Raw genomic sequence first — 22,857 nt, forward strand, 5'->3', positions numbered from 1 at the left:
GACCGTTTTCTTTACTACTTTTATCTTCTCTCAAAGTCGTCGCTCTTGCGTACTCAGAGCATTGTACTGTGCTAGAGCATGGCTGATGTTACTGCTAATAACATAGAAGAGACTACTCAACCTTCGTCTGAAGGTGCAGATCAGACGTCGGTCCCACTACGTTTCCCCACTATTGACCTTCAGACCTCTTTCGAATCTCTACTTTCCCACTCCAGCACTTCTTCGGCCCAAACTGCAACCATGGGACGATCTACCAATGTACCACCGTCTCTTGACGAGAGCTGGGCCTCACTTGACGCCTCCGACTTCTTCCAGGACGAAGAGCTGCAGTCAAACAATGCCGATACTGAGTCCTTGATCGACCTCGGTAGCAACCAAGACACCGAGAGTGCAAACAACGATGATACATTGAGCCAAACTCAACCCGAAGACGAAGAAGCCGAGAACATAGTTGCTGTCGAGCCAGCTGAGGTTCAACAACAAGATCGCACTGGACAAGAACCTTCAGAGGAAGACGAGCCTATGGACGATACAATTGTGTTACAGAAATCGAACGTCCAGCCTAACGACGACTCTGTCGAGCTTGAGTACAACTTCGTCTCAGCGAACAGCGTTCTACAAGCCAAGGAAACAAGACAATCAGTACAAGAAACCATCAGAATGACTGTCGCTAAATCTCCCCTGAATTTGGCTGGTCACCCTTTCAAGGTGGCTTATTATGGTGCGGCCTCAACCCGCGGTACGAAAGACGAGCTGTTAGGCAAAATTGGTGCTGCTCTGGTGTCCCCAATCCCTAGATCTCCTCGCAAGGCTAAGTCGTCGTCTGTCTATAGTGTTGTGCCGACAGAGTTTGGCCCTGGTTCCAGACCAGCTTTTGCAGATCTTATCCCTTCTCATGCTCAAATGGCTGTGGACGACATCTCTGTCAAGAATTCTATGCCAGAACAGCCCGGAAATATCCAGTTAGAGCTTGAGGAGGGCCTCACACTTGAATCCCGACCTCGTCGACTGCTAAGGCAACCTAGTAGTCCTCCTTGGCGTCCAGACCTTCTCATTGTTCAGATTAGCCGTGACGATATCGCAGACTGTCTATCTGCAGTTTCTGACATTCTTGAAGTTGCTCGGCGGCATCGGTGGCCTACTGTTGTGGTCACGACAGACACTGTACCGTCACAATTCTCGCTGCTGGTTGACCATGGCATAACGAAGTCCTATACCATTGCGACAGTAGATGGTACCTTGGAGAGATCTGAGGCTGTTGACCTGGACACCTTCCTGTCATTGGACACTGATCAACTTAACCACTACTTGCAATTTTTGACGGAAAAGTGTCAAGAGACCTCAAAAGTCAAGCCTCTTTTCGAAAGAGTCTGCGACCTTGCTCGTGATATATATCACACTGTCCAGCCATTGACAGCGGTCACTGGTGAAATACCAGGTTCCGACGGAAAGTACGATCTAGTCGTGGTGCAGCCTGAGCACAATCTGGAGCAGACTGATTCCGACGTCTTCAAGAACAAAGATTGGTCGTCGATGAAGATTCGTGACATGGTTAAGGATGTGCTTTTGAGCTGCACAATAATGTTGCTAGGCATTTACATCGCGATCTTTTCTCACAATCTAGTTTCCGAGGCGGTTACTTCTGTCGAGGCCAACACAACAATGGCTGCTGCCCAGAATCCGTCAACTTCCACAAGACTTGCTGCCACACCTTCAGCACTTATCTCTCCTGCTGTTGATGTCGCGCAGATCGAGCAGGATGTTGTTGTATATGGCCCTGTTCTTTTCGACCAAGTTTGGGAGCGTCTCACCGGGCGGACCTCTGCTGAGCAGCATAAGTCTACAGTCTCTGAACCAGTATCAAAAATCCCACAATCACCCGTAAGCATCGACATTGCCGATACTGCCAGAGAGACTAGGAGCTATGGGAAGAAATGGAAAGATGTCGTGGGAGCCATGTATGGGTCTTCGCATACAACAGACCAACCACAGGCGGCGGAAGAAGGATTCAAGGCTACTGTGAAAAAGCAGAAATCTCCTGCGCAAGGGGGTAGCCTGCACAAGGTCGGAACAGTGAAGGAGACGCCCTCTCATGCCTCCTCCGCAATCCACGAACCTAATCAAATGGTGACGAATTTCAGCCGTGCCGATAGTCGGAAGAGGCCTTTTGCGTTCATTAAGCAAGGATTTGCCGAGACGTTGTTGTTTGAGAAAATAGCTCGACGACATAAGCTGAAAATGGACATGCGGGATCAGATCCGAAATATACATCAGCAAGTGTCCGGTTTCAGCGCTGACGTGTCAAAGAAGATGCATGGCATCGGCCAGCAGACGCAGGATCAATTCATCGACATAGTCAAGCAGTCTCAGACACAGTTTAGACGAGCAAAGTGGGCTGGTGAGAGGCGATTGGAAACCATCCTGGATAAGCAGAAGAACTTGCTGGCCAAAGCACAGCAGCAAGCACACGTGCTTACTCACGAGGTACCGAAGCGGAAGAAGTCTTTCTTCCCAGGACGATAGGACAATTTTGGACGTTTGAATATACTTGGAAAGGCGTTGGGTTGAGTTACGGACAGGGCTTATGACGGAATCGAGCGCCGACAGTATGAATTTGGCTGAGTAGGTCCACTGAAAGATGGTAACGGCAGTAAATTGATGCACATACAGATACCCGGGTCCGTCATTGCTGGTTAACAGCTTGGGATTCCAACTATGACTGAATGAAATGTTATGCATGTACCTAAACACCTGCAAGGCGGTCACTGCGCGAGGAGAATGTAATCGAGTATTCATCTCTGGCTGAACTGAAAATATTGCACAAGTGGTCGTCTTGCGTGTCCGTAGCATTAATTACGTCGACCTACACGAGACTTACTGGCACTTCTAACAATCCACTGGTGGCTTCGTCTTGCAATTCCTGACTTTCGCCATATCGAGGATTTCTCAACAGTGCTACCTGATCAACTGGCCTCCTACAAGAGCGCAATCATGCCCTTCGCACAACTCGTAGTCGGCCCACCCGGCGCCGGCAAATCAACCTACTGCAACGGCATGCAACAATTCATGGGCGCAATCGGCCGCAAAGCCAGCATAGTGAACCTCGACCCAGCCAACGACCTAACATCTTACGACGCAGCCCTTGACGTGCGCGAACTGATTACGTTGGAATCTATCATGCAGGACGATCAGCTTGGGCCAAACGGTTCTGTGCTCTATGCGCTTGAGGAACTGGAGCATAATATGGAGTGGTTGACGGAACGGTTGAAGGAATTGGGTGAGGATTATATCCTGTTTGATTGTCCGGGGCAGGTTGAGTTGTTTACGCATCACGATAGTTTGAGGAGGATATTTATGGCGTTGCAGAAGATGGGGTATCGGGTGCGTACTGTGAGAACCACTACTTTCATCACATTGCTGGATGAGTGGGGAGTTCTACCGCTGCTGCTGCTGCTGCTAGCACTACGTATATCTGGAGAGACGGTCGCTGATCGTTCAATAGTTAGTCGTAGTAAATCTCATCGATTCCTACGCCCTCACGCTTCCCTCATTGTACATCGCGAACCTCTTACTGTCGCTACGAACTATGCTCCAAATGGACCTGACACAAATCAATGTCCTGACCAAGATTGACAACCTGCATAAATTTCCCAGCCTCCCTTTCAATCTAGACTACTACACCGACGTCCAAGATCTTGATTACCTCATCCCTTCGCTCGAGGCAGAATCTCCAATGTTCGCGACGGGGAAGTTTCAGGCCTTGAATAAGGCTGTTTGTCAGCTGATTGAAGAGTTTGGGCTGGTGGGGTACGAGACACTTGCGGTTGAGGATAAAAAGAGCATGACGGCGCTGCTGAGGGTGATTGATCGTGCGGGCGGGTATGTCTTTGGTGGTGCTGAGGGGGCGGGCGATAGTGTCTGGCAGATTGCGATGAGGCAGACGGAGGGCAGAGTCGATGTGAGAGATGTGCAGGATCGATGGGTTGATCGCAAAGAGTTTTGGGATGAAAAGGAGAAAGAGGAGGAAGAATTGGAGCAGAGAGCGCGGCAGAAGGAGTGGGAGAAGAATATGGTCAGGACGGGCGGAGGGTTGGAAATGGATGAGGATGAGTTGGCGGAGATGATGAGGATGCCAATGGATAGTGGTGTGAAGGTGAAGAGGTCGGAGCCGTCTTGAGAGATTTCTACTGTGGTGCAACCAAGACATTCAGTCACTAGCAAGCGGTCTCAATCCGACTCGTCATCGTCGTCCTCTTCACCACCACTCGAATCCTCAATGGATCGCATCGACACATCGACCACAGCTGCATCAGAGCCAGATTGAGTCTTTCGTCCCGTAAAACTCGACAGCAGTTTCGCAGCACTACCACCACCCTCAGCCAGCTTCGCCCTCACAACCTGCCTCCTCGCTCTTCGAATCAACTCCTCCTCCGCCTTTCGAATTGTCCCACTAACCCTCACGACCTGAATCACACATGGTATTCCTGCACTGGCCGCACTTGACCCTCCTGCTCCTCCACCTCCTCCTGCACCACCGCCACGTCTCACAGCAGGTCCCGGCAACTCAGTGATATGACTAAGTGTAGCCCACACGATTCGATGATGGTTCCGCGGCACGCGCAAGATCGCAGTCGAAGTCGCTGCGGAGAAGTATACGACTTTCAGAGCGGAGAGGGAGACACCGAGACCAAAATCGCCGAAGAGAAGGGTCAAGTGGGTCTTTAGGTGTGTGACGAATCGGCCTGCGTCGACATGGTCGGGTGTGGGAGCGTAGAAGGATAGTGTGGATGGTGCGGAGGATTTTGAAGTTGCGCTTTGGCCTGGGTATAGGATGTTGAGGAGCAGGTATCTATACTTGATACGGACCATGATTTGCGATGGAGATTGGTCTTGGTAGCATGGTGAGCTGAGTATCTACCCGCGTGTCGTGGGCTCTGTGCTTCAAGTTCTTACATATTGTACTGGGACAAGTGGGTGCACTCTCAAATTCGAGAACAACCCGCGATTTTGGGAGCGCGAAAACACGTGACGGAAGAGGTTAGGTTCCGAACGATCGTAATTCAACTCGTCGAACACTAGTAATCAAGCACTATCCAGTAACTGTGAAGAATGGACATCTGCGTCAAACAGCTTCTCACATCTCGAAATCAGACCGAAACTACACCCCACACCAACCCAACTTTGTGCTTTCGATGTTAAACAACAGCCATGTCTGAACCAGAAGAACAAAACTCCAACTCCGTATGATCACTGATTTCACTCTGCCATGTTCTTCAGATGTAGAACATAGTATCCTTCAAGTCTTTGTGTACTTGAACTTCCTCGCTCCTTGCCTCGCCTTCCGAAGCGGACGTTGCCTTGTCATCGAAGACCCGACTCAACCATCGTCGCGCTCTGTCACACACAAGATCGGCATAGTAAGCTGGCGGACAAAGACTAACCGCTTTGGTAGCACGTCCAAACATCTGAAGAAAAAGATTAGCGGGCTGGTAATAGTGAAGAGGATGCAGAGAACCTACATAGCACATGGCGTGCGTTAATGCTTCCAGATCATCCTGTGCATGCTGTCCTGGGGAACGACCATCTCTTGCTTTCTTGAAAGCTCGTCGTCGGAAGATTTCATCGTGGACGACAACATAATGACAAGGTTTGGCCGTACCTTGAAGAGCACTATGTGCCTGCAAGTAGAAATCCCAAACACGTGTCTCTGTGATGCCCCGATCAACAACGGTGCCAGGTCGAGGGCTGCCTGTGCGAGCATCTGCGCTGTCCTCGTCAGTTGGATAAAAGCGAGTATGATGTCGTTTGCCACAGATGACAATGGTGATGGACGGTATTCCAGCTTTGGTCTTTGGTGCTGGATAGACTTCTTGACATGCTGCTCGAATGAGTGGATACTCTTTAGTCATGACCAGGCTGTACATTGACTCGCCTACTCCATCACGATAGATGAGAATTTCTTCTGGTAGTTGAGAGTTGCGACTCTGCCATAAGCTCAGTCGTGATTTGAACATTTCCTGCAGACCTTCGATCATTTCTGTATACCCCTTCTGAAGCTTGACATCTGCTGGCCACTGCGATAGCCTATTGTCCACCGAAGCCACAATCGATGAAACACTGGGTGCGGAGGAAGTAGAACCAGGTGCAGGATGTGTAACGTCGAGACCAACAAGCATTGTCTTACCTTCACTGATGAAGCCAAGGTCAGCAGGTCTCAGCTCCTGGTTCTGGCCACCGAGTTTGAGATTGAATTTGAGGGCGACATTGGCAAAGTACTGTGGGTTGTCGTCTTGTATCGCTTTCGCAAATTTACGACCATCGGCTATGACATTTACGGTGTGGACGCCGGACTCGATGTCGCCTGCTCGCTTTACAGCATTGTAGATCACCGAGCTTGTGTTTGGCAACACCACGAGGAGAAGCTTCGTCTTAGGAAGAAGCTTGGCTTGAGCGGCGAAGAAGGCCCCGATTTGTGGCACTGGATCTTGAGCATCTTGGAGATCTAGCTCCGTGCCTACTACCGCTTTCGGAACCGCAATGCCACATTTTCCGAGCATTGAGTGGAATTTGTTGACACACGTGGCGACCTCTGAGATCCTAGAAAACCGTCCGCCGTAACCGTTGACTTTGATCCAGACATAGGACCAACGCAATGCTGACTGGTTAGCTCCTCTAGCAAATGTGACGTTCCTCATATTCCAGCTACCGTCAGATGGGTTGGCGTGATTTCCTCCCCGATACTCTGGGTTGACTGCAGGCAGTACACGTGCGCTGACAACAATCATGGATGGGTCAATCTTAACACCAAACGTGTTTAGCATTGCCTCGCTGTTGTGTTTCAGGAGACCGATGCCATTACTGACAATGGTCTGTGCGTTGACAGGAGCTCGTCGAACGGCATGCTTGATCATCTCAGCTGTCGCATCTGGTGACAACTTGTTTCTGTAGTCCTGGTTCAACTTGATCGTGCAGACTTCTGAGGGCATGTAAATGGGGTTCTTCCTGTTGCCAACATTAACAACTGGTCCGTGAACCGCGATCTTGTGCTGTTTCTGAAAGTAGTCTGCGACCGAAATGTATTGGTTGTCCTTACAAAACTTGACCTCAGTTGCTGTGGCTCCCCACTGCGGTACTTGTGGAGGGTCTTTGGTTCCTCTTCCGTCCAGTGGTGTCGCCAATCCTTCAATACGCTTCAAGCGGTTCTTCAAGCGGTTCTTCAAGTGTGAGACATGAACATAGAGACCTGCAATCATGCGATTTGCCTCTTCCCACCTCATTTTCTCACTGCGGAACTTCCTCATCAAGTCTAGGAGAGGCTGGGCTTCCCAAGCAATAATGTGTTGGACCTGGACATTCAGCAAGATACGACCAGTAGCTGCTCGAACACTCATAAAGAAGCCTCGGAAAGCTTCTAGTCCGCTAGATAACATCCAGTGCTCGACTAGATTGCTGCTCTTACCTGTGGGGAAATATTTGTTCCTAGACCCCTTTGTTTTTTTGATCAGGATATCAGACTTTGCTTTCATGGAATGACCTAGCACAATGTTCGTGGCTTGTATGATTTCGTCCTTGATTCCAGGCCTGTCGACTGTCATGTCGGTCGATTGGAGGTATGCAAGCAAGGCGCCGAACGTCAATGTTCCTGTGAATTCAACTTTAGCCCTGAATTTTGGTGATTTACTGTCTGGTCCAGATCCACCTTCGGAATGGTACACAACGAGGAATTCTTTCGAAGTGAAGCCAAGAGGTCGAGTAGAGAGCATGGTCGAACTGTGATCGGTTGCAAGTGGGACTTTTGGTAGTTGTTCCAAAAGAAGATGGACCAGTCTTTCCAGCTTCCTGCCTTTCGGCCCTTGGTCTTCGGCGTTTTTATCTTTAGTAGCTCCTGGTTTGGGCTCTTCCTTGAAGTGAATGGCGTAACGATTGAAAGGAGCATCTTCAGTCGGTAGAAGCTCGAAGTAGTTGGTCCACAACTTCACAGGTCTACCCTTCGTGCCGTACCCTGGTCGGGCTGGAATCAAGGTCTTCTCAGTCAGACTCATTTTCTGCAGGCTGGTTTGGAGGTCGCCAGCCATGGACTGTTCTTCGAGCTGCGCGATGTGTTGGCTGGGCTGATGCACTTGGCCATTTTGCCTATTCCTGTCAGTCTCTCGAGCCCTCGAAAATATTGAACCTACTTGAAGGTCGACGCAGATGCAGGTGCTGGTTGACTATATCCACCTCGACCTGGACCACCCCGACCTGGACCACCTCGGCCTGGTCCTCCACGCCCTGGTCCTCCTCGACCTCCTCTACCACTCCATCTGCCTCGGTCTGCCATGTTGTCGCCAACCAAGCTTAAGCAAATGTATGGTGTACCTAGGTGTAAGTTTGGATGCTCAGACGCAAGCACGAATAGTTACCTAGTTGCAAGGCCGTTGATGAGAAGAAGAGAGCAGATCGGATACAAGAAAACATTAAGAGATTGGTATATATGAATGAAACCTCTAAGATGTTATATAAAACTGAGATGAGTTTGTGTGAAGCAAATATGAAGCTGTACAGATGCACAAGCATCAGGCTGGTGGGAGGCAGAGTGAAAAGCAAGCTAGGTATAAAGGTCCGCAGCAGGAGCAACAGCCATGGTGCACAGACCATCCCTCCGTCCAGCAGGCGAACTTCGTCATGTTTCGCATATCTGCAGTAGGTGAAAAGTGCAGGTCACCGGTCGGTGAAGGTCTTGTTTCCCTGGAGAGAGAGGGACAGCATCAAGAAACATTTGCTGGATTGCTTAACACACTGGGAGAAATGCTGGAGCCCAGAGCAGCTCGTGATTGGAAGGATCAATTTCCCCACAAACTCAATTGACAGCACATCCGCCAGGTCTTTTGTTCAAAACGGCATTTGCTTGAAGCAATTGAAACACGAGCTGTGCAATCAAAGCTCTGAGATCTAGGATGTTGCGAGCGATTTCTGTACGTGCATGCGTGTGCCGTCAGCCGTCTCACAGCTCTACATCGTCATTGGGTGGGGATGCATTTTCTAGACGCTGTAGCTGCACGTCGATTGAGGGTGCTTTCACTTTGAGCACGATGACCTCTTATCAATCAGGCTGGAAGAAGCCCAAGCTCAGGCTCAGACATGTGATCGGGTCTGGTGAAGTCTCGGGTTTGGCTTGATATTTGTTCTGGAGATTAGTATACTGTCCTTTCTTTTCATGCTCGAAGCATACGAATTCAGCGTACCCCAGACGGATCACTGAAACATGGCATCTCGCAGACTCTTGTTACTCATAGCAATCTCCATTCTAGGTGTTGCTGCTATAATCTTCGCAGCTGTGGCATCAGCACGATCCAGAGAACTGTCCTTGCCACTTCCAGCTTCATTGGCAGCCCTTAACATCCTCATTCCGATCGTTACCGCTCTAGCTTGGCCACTGACACGAAGTCTAGCAACTCAAATACGGAAACATGCCTTGAGGCTAGCATTATCATACCTCGCCTCTGCATCGACTCTAGCACCATTTGCATTATTCATATTGTCCTTGGTGTACGCCATCCCATCTGACATCCAGGTATGCGCAGCAGATAGGCACTGGCTGAGCATGTTCGAGAACAAAGATGCCAACTCGATCAGATCGATCCAGATAAGACTTCAATGTTGTGGACTGAACTCGGTGCATGATCGAGCTTGGCCATTTCCGAGTCGAGGCGTCGACGCTCGTGCTTGCGAACGGAACCAAGGCTATACAGTGGCTTGTGGCAATATGTGGCGACAGGAGGAGTCTCTTGCAGCGACTTTGACTGCTATTGCAAGCTTTTTGAACTGGTTGATGATGGTAAGGCTTGTTGTGTCTCGTCAACATGTGCTCTACTAATTGACCGTATAGACACTAATCGTTTCTGCAAGTTCTGAGAGCGAAGGACAGATCCGACTTCCAGAGTGGTCTTCGAGCAGACCCACTCACCTGATCGAGGCAGGCGAAGGCCATGAAGAGTCTAGCCATCAGTGCAGGACGACAACTGGGGTAGAATCAGAAGAGGAGAGGATCTGGAACCAGGAGACACAAAACGGTTGTTAGAGCAGGATCAGCAGAGCTCGTTCGGAAACGAAACTCACGAGTACTCTGTGCTCCGCACAATACGCCATTCTTGTGTGTCCACAAGGTCATTTCCGAGAGCTCGAATTGAATGCTATACACACGATTGTCGTTGTGATATTTTACACGCTTGAACGCAGCACTGGAACAATACAAGCACATCTTCATGTCCTTCAACGAATACCCCGTCCGACTTTTGTGAATCGCTCTATACTGCGATCTTAAGAGGCAATACCCAGTCCTTGCCGAAGTCGACCCCCTGCCTTCGTCGACTTCCATTCCTCTGCCACGCCACCAGACTCAGTCCAATGTCTGCTACAGATACAGCCACTTCATGATTGATATTGCCAGCGTTTTGAGGCATATATTGATACTCCCCAGCCATGTAGGCTAGTGACCCGACTTTAGGTGCACCCAGAGAAACGATGTGTGTAGTGGCCATGAGCAGAGGAGTGCCATCGACCTCAGTTACAACACCCGAGGCCGCGGACACTCCTGAAGGGACGTCGAGTGAAAGGACAACAATTCCTGCTTCAGGGTTTTTGCTAGCCAGCAGATTGACCCACTTAATCATGCTGAATATGGTGGCTTGCTCGTCAGTCCGTAGCTCATCAAAAGCGTGATGTACACCAAGCAGACAGTCAACAACGAAATCTGGTGGCTGAATCGCGCTGATATTTGATGCTATTGTCGTTGTCATCGCAGCCCCGTTCGCGACCTTTGCTTGATAATCGTCCCATCGTTCCACGTATCCTTGACTTGCTCGATAGATCTTAAGCTGTTTGCGCACGATTTCAAGGAGGTGTTCTTCGCCACGTTCCAATCCTACAAGACATACTGTGACTCTCACTCGTCTGTTGCGGAGGTGTCTAGCCGCTGCCAGAGCGCGTGCCGCGGACTTGTGATTGCCGAGAAGGAAGAGGACGTTCTTGACCTCTGTCTGTGCTTGTGGCGCGACGGTATTGATCAACGAGGCAGACATGATCGAGGATGACTTCAATACTGCTTCAGCTATTGATCGACCGGCATTCTCACACAGCATGTCTTCGGTTAACCCAAGCTCCGATGTGCACAATTGCTCGAGTTCTAGCATCTGAAGTGGTGAAATTGCATGACACGGCTTGTTATTCGAAGCTATTCGAAAGGACGCCCTGTTGCCCGATACAGAACCGTTCAAGGGCGAGCCAGTAGCTATTCGAGTCAATGGGCGAGGAGAGGGTTCTTTTCGATCCAGGTGGCTCGGGATGGCACTACCTTTCCGTGTCTGCACTGGTCGTCTCGATGCCGCTCGTCTCGAGTTTCTGCCGCTGCTGTAGTTGTCGTCCCGTGGGACTTCATCCTCAGTCTCGCCCGCTTCAGACTTCCATCTGTTTGTATCTTGCGTGTCCGGTACATCAAGGACATTCTCGGTGAAGTGCAAGTTTTTGCCTCCGTTCGTGCCTGGACGCGGCTTGTTGTTTCTGTTGAAGCTGACTAGACGTTCTTCGTCGGCCGTAGTGTCATCTCTCCTGATATCATCGAAAACCTTTCTCTTGTCAAATTTCGCATGGTTGCCCTCGAAATCAAATTCGCCCATATCTGCGATGTCTGTAGCGTCCTCGGTAGCCCAGCCATTGGGGTCCTCAGCAGGATATCGACCTCGTTGCCTGCGACCTGGGCGAGGCTTTTCTTCTATGAGAGGTGTATTCCGCCAACCGCGTCCTTTTCCTGGCTGCTTCTTGCTCTGCTTCTGTGGCACGGGATGGACATCTTTCAGATCTATTATACCTGGGCCTGTCTGCGATATTCGCTTTTCCGCATCCTCTGCGTTTGGTGGCTGTTGCTTAGTGATCTCTAGCGCACTGAAAGGTTCTGTGAGTGTAGCGGTCGCAGTGGAATCTCTTCTGCTCTGTTTTCTTGCTGTGCCTATACTAGATATAGAACTTTGTCCACGGAGATTTCGCTGAGGTAGCGCTTGAACTGGACTTATTACAGCGCTGTCTGCTATCGTGATCGGCGATGTGGACGTCTGAAGTGTAGGTTGGATCTGTGGTTGCCGTGCATTTCGGTTGAAACTGAGGATAGCAGGATCGACGAAAGACGATTGCTGGAGGAGTGGCTGCTGGGTAGGGCCAGTCGGTGTGGGCAATTCATCGTCTTTGGCAGGGGCTATTTCGAGGTCGGCGATAGAAGTTGCATCAAGCGCATAAGAGGTCAATCGTTGACCTGTACTGCGGACAGTTACTGATGCGTTTAGTAAGGAAACGATATGTCGACTCGGCTGACTGACCGTCACGAAGGTATAACTTCTGATTAATCACATCTGACACAACTCCGTCCAGCTGGAAGCCAGGCGGACTGCGCAAAGTAACCAGGATCGAATAGCCAATAAATTCGGCGGCCATGCTGGATTTCAGGCTGCTTGCATATCAACGCGTGGAGGAACAACGAGAGGGATTGCTTCTTTAGTGATTTAACTAAACCGCAAATTGTAGACTGTGACCAATGGATATGGACAGGGAAAATGGTATATAGCAAATGTGGAATTGAATTCTGTCGGGTTCGCAATGTTCGTAAGGAAGACATGCTCCTTTTATCGACGTCATAGGCTATAGTATACAGAGATCTACAGGTACTGCTTGTTAGCGTACGTTGCGAGCTATACTAGTAGTATCGGGGTATCCTTGAGGCTGTATCGGGGCGATTCAAATATTCTCAACCATTGCGACCGTGCTGCATCTAGCCATACATGTACAGCTCTTGCTCTTCATCGATCGCTTCGCCAGATTCCCTAGTGGTCGACGAGGTAGTCGGCTTCGCAGTCTTGCCAGCAAGATCGTTATAACTGGTGAGGGCTTTATAGAACGTGATGACCTTTGGGTGCACCATGACTTTTCTTGCATCGAAACGTAACACTTGAAGACCTCCTTGACTAGTGGCACGACTGAGTGCGACATATGCCTGGCCACGCTCAAAGACTTTACCGAGATCAACCTTGACACGAGAGAGTGTTTGACCTTGAGCTTTGTGAATCGATAAAGCCCAGGCCAGAATCAAGGGCACCTGGACGCGCTTTGCCGCAACTTCACCAGTTTGTGTTTCGGTCTTCCATTCTTCAGGTTGACACAGCATATCTCTGAAAGTGCCGTCAGCAAGTGGGAACCGAATCATTGGCCAGTATCTTGTAACTGCACCAGGCTCTTTGTGCTTGTAACGTGCAGCATCAAATCTGGCTCTAGCAGCTTTGGTTTCTTCATCATCACTCATACCCTCACGGTAGGCTGTACGATAAGTCTCCTCATCTCCTTTGTATGTGGCATAAGTCGCTTCGTCCATAAACGATATGACTTTGCCCAAGGTGCCGTTGACGAGTTGCGGATCGATGTTCTTAATGAGCATGACTTGCGCACCTTTTTTCAAGGTCAATTGCTCAGGCGCTAGAAAATTGGCGAGAATTTTGGCTCGTGCATTAACCTCAGCCACACCACTATCTGTCGCTTGATATGTCATGACCTGGCCAGACAGACGTTGCATGCGAGTGTTGTTAGCCATATCGACCTCACCTCGAGTGGGAAACAGTTCGGTGGCATCCACGTCGTCAGTGAATGTAAGTGGTCGGGACAGTTTCTGAAACTCTTTGATCGAAGCAGGACTCAATTGACCCAATCTCATTTCGTTTAGCATATTTGCGAAAACAGGATCCTTCTGACGGAACACATGAGTCAAGAGGATAGTGTGTTGAATACAGGTGCTCCAGGTCGCTGCATCGAATGCAAATTTGGCAACCTGGTTCTTCTCAGGGACTGGCGGCAGCTGGAAGAAATCACCTGTGATCACGAGTTGAATCCCTCCAAAGGGCCGACCATTGTTTCTCACTATTCGAGCGACTTGCTCCAGTTTGTCGAACAGCTCGCCGTCCACCATGGAGATCTCGTCGATAATGAGAACCTTTGTTCTGGACCATTTCGCTCTGGTCTTCGCATTTCGCTTGATCTTCTTTACCAGTTCAGGGGCTGGTTCCTTGCCCAGACCTATTCCGGCCCAGCTATGCAAAGTTGTGCCCTCGATAACGCAAGCAGCCAGACCCGTAGAAGCAGTGATAGCCAGGCGATCAGGCTCTCGTCTGTATTTTGCTTTCAACTGTGTGATGATACTGCGCATCAAGACTGATTTACCAGTACCTGCTGATCCCGTGAAGAACACACTCTTTCCTTCTTCTACCACAGCCTTGGCAACTCCTCTTTGCTCATCGCTGAGATGTGATGCAGCAATCTTCGGAGTGATGACCGCGCCTGGGATGGCTTTGACTTTAAGTGCCGCCTGCCTACTCGTGTTCTTCTTCCTCAACTCTTTCTGGCCGTCCTTCACAGCGGAAGCCGACTTCTCCCATGGATATTTTTCACCATCAACTTTCGCCTTGGGTAGTGGAGTGAACGTGTTCTTGCTTGATTGCTGCAGATGAGTCTGCTCTTGGAGCTGGGAGTCGTTTTTCTGCTCCCAGGGAAGTGTCCTCCTCTTCTTTAACGGCTGCTCTTCCTGTACAGGGGCGAGAGTCCTAATGGGTTTTGGAGAAGGCTTCCTGTAGTGTGCTGCTGGAGAAGAGGACCACTCAACAGGTGCACTACTTTGCGGTACACGTGGTGATTGCGATGGATGAGATACAGGAGGAAGTTCTGGATAATGTATTTGACCTGCTGAGCCTAAACTCGGATACTTGATCTCAGTAGCCCTAGGTGGTGAAGAGGTTAGATCAATGGCAATATCGTCATCGAAATCATTCTCGTTGAAGACGACGTTCTGGTGCAGCGCACTCAAGTTGTTGGTACTGCTCATTGTGCGATCGAACTTGCGTTTAGTAGCATTGTTTTGTACTGATTGCCTCTGCATGTTCGTAGCAGCATTATTCAGGTTGAGTGGTTGCTGTACTTGTGGTCGATTTGCAGAAGCGTGTGTGCTCACTGCTCGACTCAACATATTGGCGCCTAGAAAAGCGAGCGTAGGTCGAGTCAACGCAGCATGAGGCAAGGGCAAGTTGCAGACAAGATGAAGCAGTGACATACACGAACGTTGAGTTGTACTTGCGAGTTGTTTGGTGGTCGTAGAAAGAGGGCCGTGTATCTTTGTGGTTAAGTGCCACAGGCGCGTTCGCGTCGCGCGCAGGGCCGCCTCGCAATTTCTTGGCGCTGACGGCCTCGACTCCACCAGTTTCGGATTGAAAACGAAGCTTCATTAACTATCGTTCTTACGAGATTTTGTAGCTCTAAGCGACGCACATGATGTGTTGCAGAAGAACGACCATTTATTCAGAAGCGCTTTCATGGTTATCGAGGCGACTCCCTTGAGTCTGTTATGGTTCAAAGTGTCGAAACGGCTAGGCGTTGTTGTTCATGGAATGAAAGAACATCCTAGGAACACAAGATACTGAGCGAAGTACTGGACAAGCACAGACGAACACCTATTCAGCTAAGAAACCATTTGCCGACCTATTGTGAGTCGAAAATAATGCTCTCAAGTGTATGCCCACCCATGTTTTGCGTCTTATGGTCAAAATATTGAGATACCTCGGCATATCGCAACCACACAATTCGCGGTCAAGATGGAAGCTTTTAATGTGTTCTGTAGACATATTAAACTTAGTAGGGTATGCTGACAACAGAACAACGACACGATGGACGACAACGAGGAGACTGTAAAGAAGTCGATATTACCAGATGGCATCTGCTTGATCAGCCTCAATCGACCACACAGACGCAATGCAGTAGACCCAGCCACAGCCAAGAAGCTCTACGAAGCCTTTCTTGCCTTTGAGGCAAGCACAGAGCAGAAAATTTGTGTATTCTACGGCGAGCATGGCACTTTTTGCGCTGGTGCGGACCTTCATGAAGTAGCCCAGATCAAGGATGATGAAGCCAAATCGCTGACTCCAGTACAAGATCGCAATCAGGGTCCAATGGGTCCATCGCGGCTGCAAACCAAGAAACCAGTGATAGCTGCTGTTGCAGGTCATGCTGTTGCTGGAGGTCTTGAGTTATCTCTCCTGGCTGATATGAGAGTTGTCGAGGAAAGTGCCATATTTGGTGTTTTCTGTCGACGGTGGGGAGTACCTCTGATCGACGGTGGCACTGTCAGGCTACAGCGCATCATCGGTCTTGGACGAGCGCTTGACATGATATTGACTGGACGTCCGGTCGGAGCTCAAGAAGCCCTACAGATGGGACTAGCAAATCGAGTGGTAGCTGACGGCAAGGCTCTGGATACAGCCATTTCAATTGCACGGCAGCTTGTGAAGTTCCCACAGTTATGCATGAATGCCGATCGAGAATCGGCATACTATGCTGCCTACGACTCAGTCTCGTTTACAGATGCTCTGCGCTACGAGTTTGAGAACGGGAGTAGGGTCGTCATCGCAGAGGGAAAGGTTGGTGCGGCCAGGTTCAAAGAGGGCGCAGGTAGGCACGGTGATTTCTCAGAGGCAAAACACTCCAAGCTATGATCTTGTCGTAGATGCAAGATACTGTACATGAAGGGGTTGCTCGTTTACCGCAGTTATCGTTGTCTGCCACAGGGTTTGACGTTACCTGTTCTGTCACACTAAGATCAACGATAGCAGAGCCGCGCGTCCAACTGGACTGCGATAATTGTTCACCACATAGCTCTGCAAATAGACCAAGTCAGTAAAGACTGTAGTGCCTCGAATGTGGAACATGTACTTCGAGGAGGAGGTCTCCAGGGCAAAGCGTTGCCAACAGGGTTACAGTAAGTGCGTCAGAAACCTCCAGGGATGGTTCCGTTCTGGGTCGGATTAATGAAGCTAATCCGTAGCCCAAAATACTCAAGTAACAGGCGAAGGTTTCTTGTAGCAGCGACTTCAACCACGGTTAATCGTAGAAGCGATAGTGTAGGTATAAGGACCAATTGTTGTAATCAGCGACCAGCCGCGAAAACGAAATCACCTTGTGTTCAGTCCATGGTTACATAACGAAGGAAGTGGAGAACAGGTGGCCCATTCCAATAGAACAACGACGTTGACGATAGGTCCCGAGTGTACCTAGAGTTTCGAGTTTCCATAAGGAAGGTGCTTCGATCAGGTTTCGAGAAAGTGAGTGGAGAGTACAAAGCTTAATTACTTAGCTGCACAACCCCATTTGGAGTCTCTCCACTCCTTCTATCGTTCCTCAGTGTTGTTCCTTGCTGCAGATCCCATCAAGCGCAAACCAAATATCCTGTGCTTTAGCGTCATAGTAGGGCGTGGTACCGTTTCTTGCAGCCTCTCATCGCCAGCACTTTTCGATCACCTTGCTGTGTTTTGCATACGCGGATACATCCGATCGTACGGTGGTGATGGAGAGGGTGTGCCTTGATCGAGGTCCCTGTCATCCTCCCTAGTCAGCTATATCGCGATATCATCGTCGCGTGATAGCTCTTCTGTTGTCGTATCAACCTGTATGCTGGGATTCAGCTACGATTGGAATGAGACGTTGCTTGTTTAGTGCATGTGGTTGTGCTAGCAACTGAAGAGGCTCAATTTAAATATTGGAGAGGCAGAGACTAAGTCGAAACTTGATCATGCAGACGTGCCTCACTAATGAGTCCACCTGCTCTATGAGACAGAATGTTGATTCGGTACGAGGCAAAGGAACAAGAACGAACGGTTAATGCGCTTCAATTCTGTCATTTCCATGTCTTTGGTCAAACAAACGTAGAGATCGCCTCTTACTGCCCGTTATCCTGGGAATACCTGCGCTGAGAACATCTCACATTTCTATCCGTAAACACCAGTGCTCACAAAAATATAATCTCTCAAAACGCCAGAGACAATGTGTCTTTATTATCGGAGCCGTAACAACAGGGTATCAAACTTAAGAAGTAGTACTTGACAACCCGGATCATTGTTGTGATAAATTCGAGGTCGGGTCAGATAACAGAAACATGTCGAACTCTTGAGGCGACTCAGAGTTATCGATCGAACTCCATGTATCTGTATGTATTGATCGTGATGCCGTGAGTTGGCTGCTCAAATCGTGTATAAGAGCTTTTAGCTTCGAGATCTCGTCCGCTTGAGCCGCATACGATGTAGATAGGATCTCGTGTTTTTGCTTCCAGAGTGCAACTCGAGCTTCCAGCTCGCGCTGGTGCTTCTCTTTGCGGTCGCGATATGCACGTTGCGATTGTCGGTTTTGTTCTCTCCTTTTCTGTCACAAGAATAAATGTCCGGTTCTCAAGCAGCAGGAGGATACTTACCTCGAACTTGTTCGGAACAACGTTACGAGATTCAGACAGGGATTTCGAGGAGCTGAGACTGGAAGACCTTGGAGAGGAAGCGGTCGAAAGGGGTGATACAACGCTTGAGGAGTCTACTCCAGCCCTGAAGTCAGGTGAATGAAGCATCTATAAGTCGTTAGGCTGGGCAATAATTCGTTGTATTCACATTACTGACTTGGCTATAATTCACTACCATCTGTTGATCAAACGGTAAGTCCCAACTTGTTGACTGTATCGAATTAAAGTCATAAGAGTCAAACATATTTGTATTCAGTTCGTTCATATTTATGTTCAGTGACGTTCAATCCTGTTCCTTGAAAATAGGTGACGACTCAAGAGAGTGGTAAGAAGGCCTTCAGTGATAGAGCAGAACGACATCTTAGATAGAGGATAACACTCGATATACATACCATTGCTCAATCAGATTCAAAGTCAAAAACTCGGAGCCGCAATGAGGTCCTCCTGATTGAAAACCCCTAGTACATCACCAGTAAAGTCTGTGTGACTACTAGTCGATATGACTGGGGTACGTCCGGATACGCGCCACGATTGCGAAGGGCGAGGCATCCTCAGAAGATCTACGCGATGCCTCCCGCATAGTGTCCGGTAGCTATTGCATGTGTCGATGCTTCTATTCCCAGTCAATGCTTAAAACGTTAGGATGCGTAACTTTCCACAATCCGTTTGACCAGGACACACAACTTACTGTAACGTCATGCACACAACGTTCCTGATATGGCCGAACTCCATGTGACATCTGCTCGACTCGGTCCAAAAAGCCTCGTCCGAGGATGCCGCGGCCCCGAGAGCGCGAATTGTGAGCCGAAGGTTCGCTATGTTTTTAATTGGATCTTATGCCTGCGCATGGGGTACATGATCGTCAAACTTGCCGAAGACCGTGCGGTACCAGTCTCCACTCGTGCAATTGGTACACCACAAACCCTTTACAGGTTCATGCGGCAATAGCACGATCTTCATGCCCCCCGTCCAGCACGCTGCTCTATTCATTTACGGCAAGACGGACAAATTTAAGAATAATGCGAACCTCCTCAGACTATCGAGGCATGATTTCGCCGCCAGAGAACTGCGGTCAAAGCATTGTTGATTGCACCTGCTGCAGCTTGAGAAAACATCTCTCGATGCAGTGTGAGAGGAAGGTGCGATAAGGGCAACTTTAATCTCAACGCCGCTTTGCACAAAGTACAAACAACAGGTTGGAAATACTGCAAGTAGTTTGCGCAGAGGTACATCGCGAGGATTTGTCTTGCGCTGGTTGAGTAGCTATAGCGAGCGACATACTTAAAAGCATTAGCTGTATCTCTAGATACATACTGTAAGAAACACGAAATACGGTCAGCCATCTGTCGGATCGATGCTGTTCCGCCTTTAGTCCTTATCGAAAGACCACATATGCTATAATGGCCTAACGGTCGGATAAAGTCGAGGAGGTGAGTAGAGGTCACCTATCCATACGTCGTCATTTCAGTCGAGCTAAACTTGCAGAGTAGTCCGCCTCAGAGATCGCCGCGCTAGCATCTAGCGTTATACAGCAGCTTGGGACGCACCTTCGTGGGGTAGTAGTTGGTACGTGCTTTTTATGGGGGTGCTGAGCTCGCCTAAAACCGCATGTACGCAATCGAGAATGAGTCAGCCATATATGGCGCACTTGATCGTGCTACGCGTACGTTAGTATGCCATCCCAACGTCGAAGTATACCAGCGCCCGCCTTGCGATCAGCACAGGTCTTGCAAGCAAATGCAAATGCAGAAAATTATGGCGGACATGCCATATGGAAAAATGTGGCTCTCATATGGTCATTCATATGTTGTGGTCCGTTCGAAATCACATAACCGAGCATAACATTGCACTGGTGTATGTTCGAGAAGGACATCGAAGAAGTCGCAAATGCTACTCGTGCGCATCCACCACGTCCTCGAAGTTTAATACTTGTAGTTCTTCGACCAAGGAGGCAATGGACGGAGTTAAAGTTCTTGGTTTCTAGATCGGTGAGGCGTGATGCTAATTCCGCTGCTCGTTGATGGTTCCTCGGTTATCGGACCTTTGGTTGTCTCCCAGCTGTGGCACCAAAATTAAAGAGTAAGATAAATGCCATGCATTTCCACAGAGCACCATTCCGACTTCAATGTAACAGCGCCGTCATGAACATGAACGACGGAGCTGGCTGTGTTCTGAAAGATATGGCACGTCAATCATTCGTGGATCGTCCAACTAGCCAGGTCAATCCAAGTTGTTTGGCAACTTCCGGTTGCGCTAGTGGCTTTCGTCTCATGAGATGTTTTCCTCTTAACTACAGTGGCTTAGGTCTCGTTCTCGCATTGTCTGTAGCTAGCGTTTCAAGAACACGACGTTACATCAGCGGCGATGTCGACCCACAAGCCTGTAGCAATGCAATCAAGCAGTTTGCGATAAGAGCTTTCTTGGCGCCCGTTTTGGCTTAAGCTTTTCTTAAAAGCTTGAAACACGCTCAGCTAGCTTGTGACGGTGCTGCAGAAGTGTTTCGACAGGAACTGCTCGACACGTACGTGTACTCACCAAAAACACCGTTGTATGCGATCACGTTCATGGTTCTCTGCACGAGAGTGTTTTAGCCCCGATAAGCAGTGTTCATACCGGCCATGAACCGAGCTCGAACCAGTACATTCTTGTGATCTGCGCTGCTTCTCGTCAATCATGCCAGGCGTAGATGTCCGCATAAGTTCGAGGATGGCACGGTGGATAGAAGTTAAATGTGTAGAGGCAGGCGAAGGTGTGGTGGTGGGTCGTGGTCGTAGGCATGGCTGGAATTATGGTAATGCGTGACGTCACATACCACAATCCGAGAACAGTATACTCCCAGAGGTTGTGAAAGGATAACGGACATTCAAGTTTTCGGTCAGACGAAGCCGACTTCGAGCAGAAGTCGCTTAAGGTTTGGGATGCCGACTACACGGAGTGCCAGCAAAAAGCAGGCCAGTCTAGATGATTTCACAGAGGGCAGCACGCTGAAGCCACAACCAAGCAGAAACAAGGCCGTCAGAGAAGAGCCCAAAAGCACAACATCGAAGCCTCCGAGTAAAGAGAACAGCTCTGCAAAGCGCAAATTGGATGGGGATGACAAGACGTCGCGACCTCGCTCGAAGAAGCTCAAGGAGGAAGAGCCCGAGAACACCAAGCAGTCTCACTTCGAAGAGCACAGTACTACCGAGCTCGAAAAGCCTATAGTCATTAATCGATCACCAGTGCTTCAGCTCTGGGGCGCATCAGTGGCGAGCTTTCTCCATCCGGCTGAGTCGTGGGAGACGTGCTTGAGCATTGGCGGGTCAATAGCAAGTCTATGCGCAATCTCGAAAGGCCGCGCCATTGGAAAGGTCGAGCCAAAGGATACATCAGACGAGGCAGAGAAAAAGCGCAAGGACCGCAAGCGGAAGTCTGAGGATGATTCGCGTGAGCTTGAAGTCATGGGCTTTCCCATGCACATCAAGAATGGCGTCGTCCTTGTCGATGGCAAGCAGAAACCACTGAATGAGGGCTCCTTGCGAAGCAAGTTTGGCGGCGAAGGTTCACTGAACGCTGCTAAGAAAGTAATGCAGGAAGCCCTCGAGACATGGCAGAACGACAAAGATGAGTTGGATAAAAAGGCTTTTCATATCTACGAGAAGTTCCGTCCCAATGTCGCCTCAGGCTCCGGTGGTTGGGGTAAAAAGGGCGAGCTCAATCTTCATGAAGTTCGGAGTGTGATCACAAAGTGAAGCGAAAATATGAACGGTCACAGCCTCTCAAATCCAGTCAACCAAGCACTTTGGGAATCTGCTCAACAAGATAATCGACGACAGCATCCGGGCCTCTCTCAACTTGAAGACCTTGCGGGATAGCGTGTGTTTTGATGTCCGGAACAATGCTTCGGGCAGTTTCTTGTATTTGTGCAGCTTGCTCAGGAGACCACATCGAAGCACAGAACTGGTCCAATTTTATCAGCACCCTCGCATATCTCGTGGACAGCACTACCGCAGTGCAGATCGTTCACTCACTAGCAGATTCGGTTTATGCTCTCTGACTAACGGCTCGACCTGCTCAATCGCTGGTCTTGTCAGCTTCGAATCTAATTGCTAAACTGCAGCTGACTCACAGTCGGCATTCGCAACATGCTGTATCGTATATTGATCTTTCAACGCCTCTGCGACTCTTCCAACCAACCTCTGAGCGCGTTCCGGCGCTGTATTAACAGTCACTAATCTCCAGGTGGTATCTGACATGGTTGGCCTGAGGATCTTGTGGTCAAAAACAGAAAAGCGCTTCGATTAAAGTAGGCTTATACACAACCCTATCGAAAGTAATAACGAAGTGCTGTAGTCTTCAATGTTGGTACTAGGATACAAACTTGAAGCCAGGATGCTTTAACACACACAGCCTGCTGCTCGAGCACGAAAGGTGCTTCTTACGAGTACCGAACCGCCCACGATCCGAAGTCGGCAACAAAGAAGCCCTCGGTCATATGCGAACCAAGTCTTGGCAGGGGCTGGCTGTACGATACTCTTGTA

The 22,857-nt window shown here is 49.4% G+C and overlaps 8 protein-coding genes across 8 annotated transcripts; 5 read left to right on the forward strand and 3 right to left on the reverse strand.

Moving 5' to 3' along the window:
* Window positions 1-78: 78 nt before the first annotated feature.
* On the forward strand, window positions 79-2,523 carry LTR64_002511 (uncharacterized protein; the record flags this gene model as incomplete). Its single annotated transcript, XM_064896881.1, has 1 exon — window positions 79-2,523. One exon carries the CDS (start codon window positions 79-81, stop codon window positions 2,521-2,523), a length of 2,445 nt encoding a protein of 814 aa, XP_064755831.1.
* Window positions 2,524-2,991: 468 nt separating this feature from the next.
* LTR64_002512 (uncharacterized protein) lies at window positions 2,992-4,177 on the forward strand (the record flags this gene model as incomplete). The annotated part of the gene is made up of 2 exons (XM_064896882.1): window positions 2,992-3,381; window positions 3,503-4,177. The coding sequence occupies 2 exons, from the start codon at window positions 2,992-2,994 to the stop codon at window positions 4,175-4,177; spliced, it is 1,065 nt and encodes a 354-aa protein (XP_064755832.1).
* A 50-nt stretch (window positions 4,178-4,227) lies between these two features.
* Window positions 4,228-4,869, reverse strand: POP5 (RNA-binding protein pop5; the record flags this gene model as incomplete). Its single annotated transcript, XM_064896883.1, has 1 exon — window positions 4,228-4,869. The coding sequence occupies one exon, from the start codon at window positions 4,867-4,869 to the stop codon at window positions 4,228-4,230; it is 642 nt and encodes a 213-aa protein (XP_064755833.1).
* Window positions 4,870-5,273: 404 nt separating this feature from the next.
* On the reverse strand, window positions 5,274-8,320 carry LTR64_002514 (uncharacterized protein; the record flags this gene model as incomplete). The annotated part of the gene is made up of 3 exons (XM_064896884.1): window positions 5,274-5,465; window positions 5,520-8,133; window positions 8,178-8,320. The coding sequence occupies 3 exons, from the start codon at window positions 8,318-8,320 to the stop codon at window positions 5,274-5,276; spliced, it is 2,949 nt and encodes a 982-aa protein (XP_064755834.1).
* Window positions 8,321-9,583: 1,263 nt separating this feature from the next.
* LTR64_002515 (uncharacterized protein) lies at window positions 9,584-10,060 on the forward strand (the record flags this gene model as incomplete). Its single annotated transcript, XM_064896885.1, has 2 exons — window positions 9,584-9,817; window positions 9,869-10,060. 2 exons carry the CDS (start codon window positions 9,584-9,586, stop codon window positions 10,058-10,060), a joined length of 426 nt encoding a protein of 141 aa, XP_064755835.1.
* A 226-nt stretch (window positions 10,061-10,286) lies between these two features.
* EDC3 (enhancer of mRNA decapping) lies at window positions 10,287-12,462 on the reverse strand (the record flags this gene model as incomplete). Its single annotated transcript, XM_064896886.1, has 2 exons — window positions 10,287-12,301; window positions 12,348-12,462. The coding sequence occupies 2 exons, from the start codon at window positions 12,460-12,462 to the stop codon at window positions 10,287-10,289; spliced, it is 2,130 nt and encodes a 709-aa protein (XP_064755836.1).
* Window positions 12,463-15,725: 3,263 nt separating this feature from the next.
* On the forward strand, window positions 15,726-16,550 carry LTR64_002517 (uncharacterized protein; the record flags this gene model as incomplete). The annotated part of the gene is made up of 1 exon (XM_064896887.1): window positions 15,726-16,550. The coding sequence occupies one exon, from the start codon at window positions 15,726-15,728 to the stop codon at window positions 16,548-16,550; it is 825 nt and encodes a 274-aa protein (XP_064755837.1).
* Window positions 16,551-21,255: 4,705 nt separating this feature from the next.
* Window positions 21,256-22,068, forward strand: LTR64_002518 (uncharacterized protein; the record flags this gene model as incomplete). Its single annotated transcript, XM_064896888.1, has 1 exon — window positions 21,256-22,068. One exon carries the CDS (start codon window positions 21,256-21,258, stop codon window positions 22,066-22,068), a length of 813 nt encoding a protein of 270 aa, XP_064755838.1.
* Between the last annotated feature and the right edge of the window lie 789 nt (window positions 22,069-22,857).

This window comes from Lithohypha guttulata, assembly GCF_036872675.1.
Source record: "Lithohypha guttulata strain CCFEE 5908 chromosome Unknown scaffold_2, whole genome shotgun sequence".
Classification (NCBI taxonomy): Eukaryota; Fungi; Ascomycota; class Eurotiomycetes; order Chaetothyriales; family Trichomeriaceae; genus Lithohypha; species Lithohypha guttulata.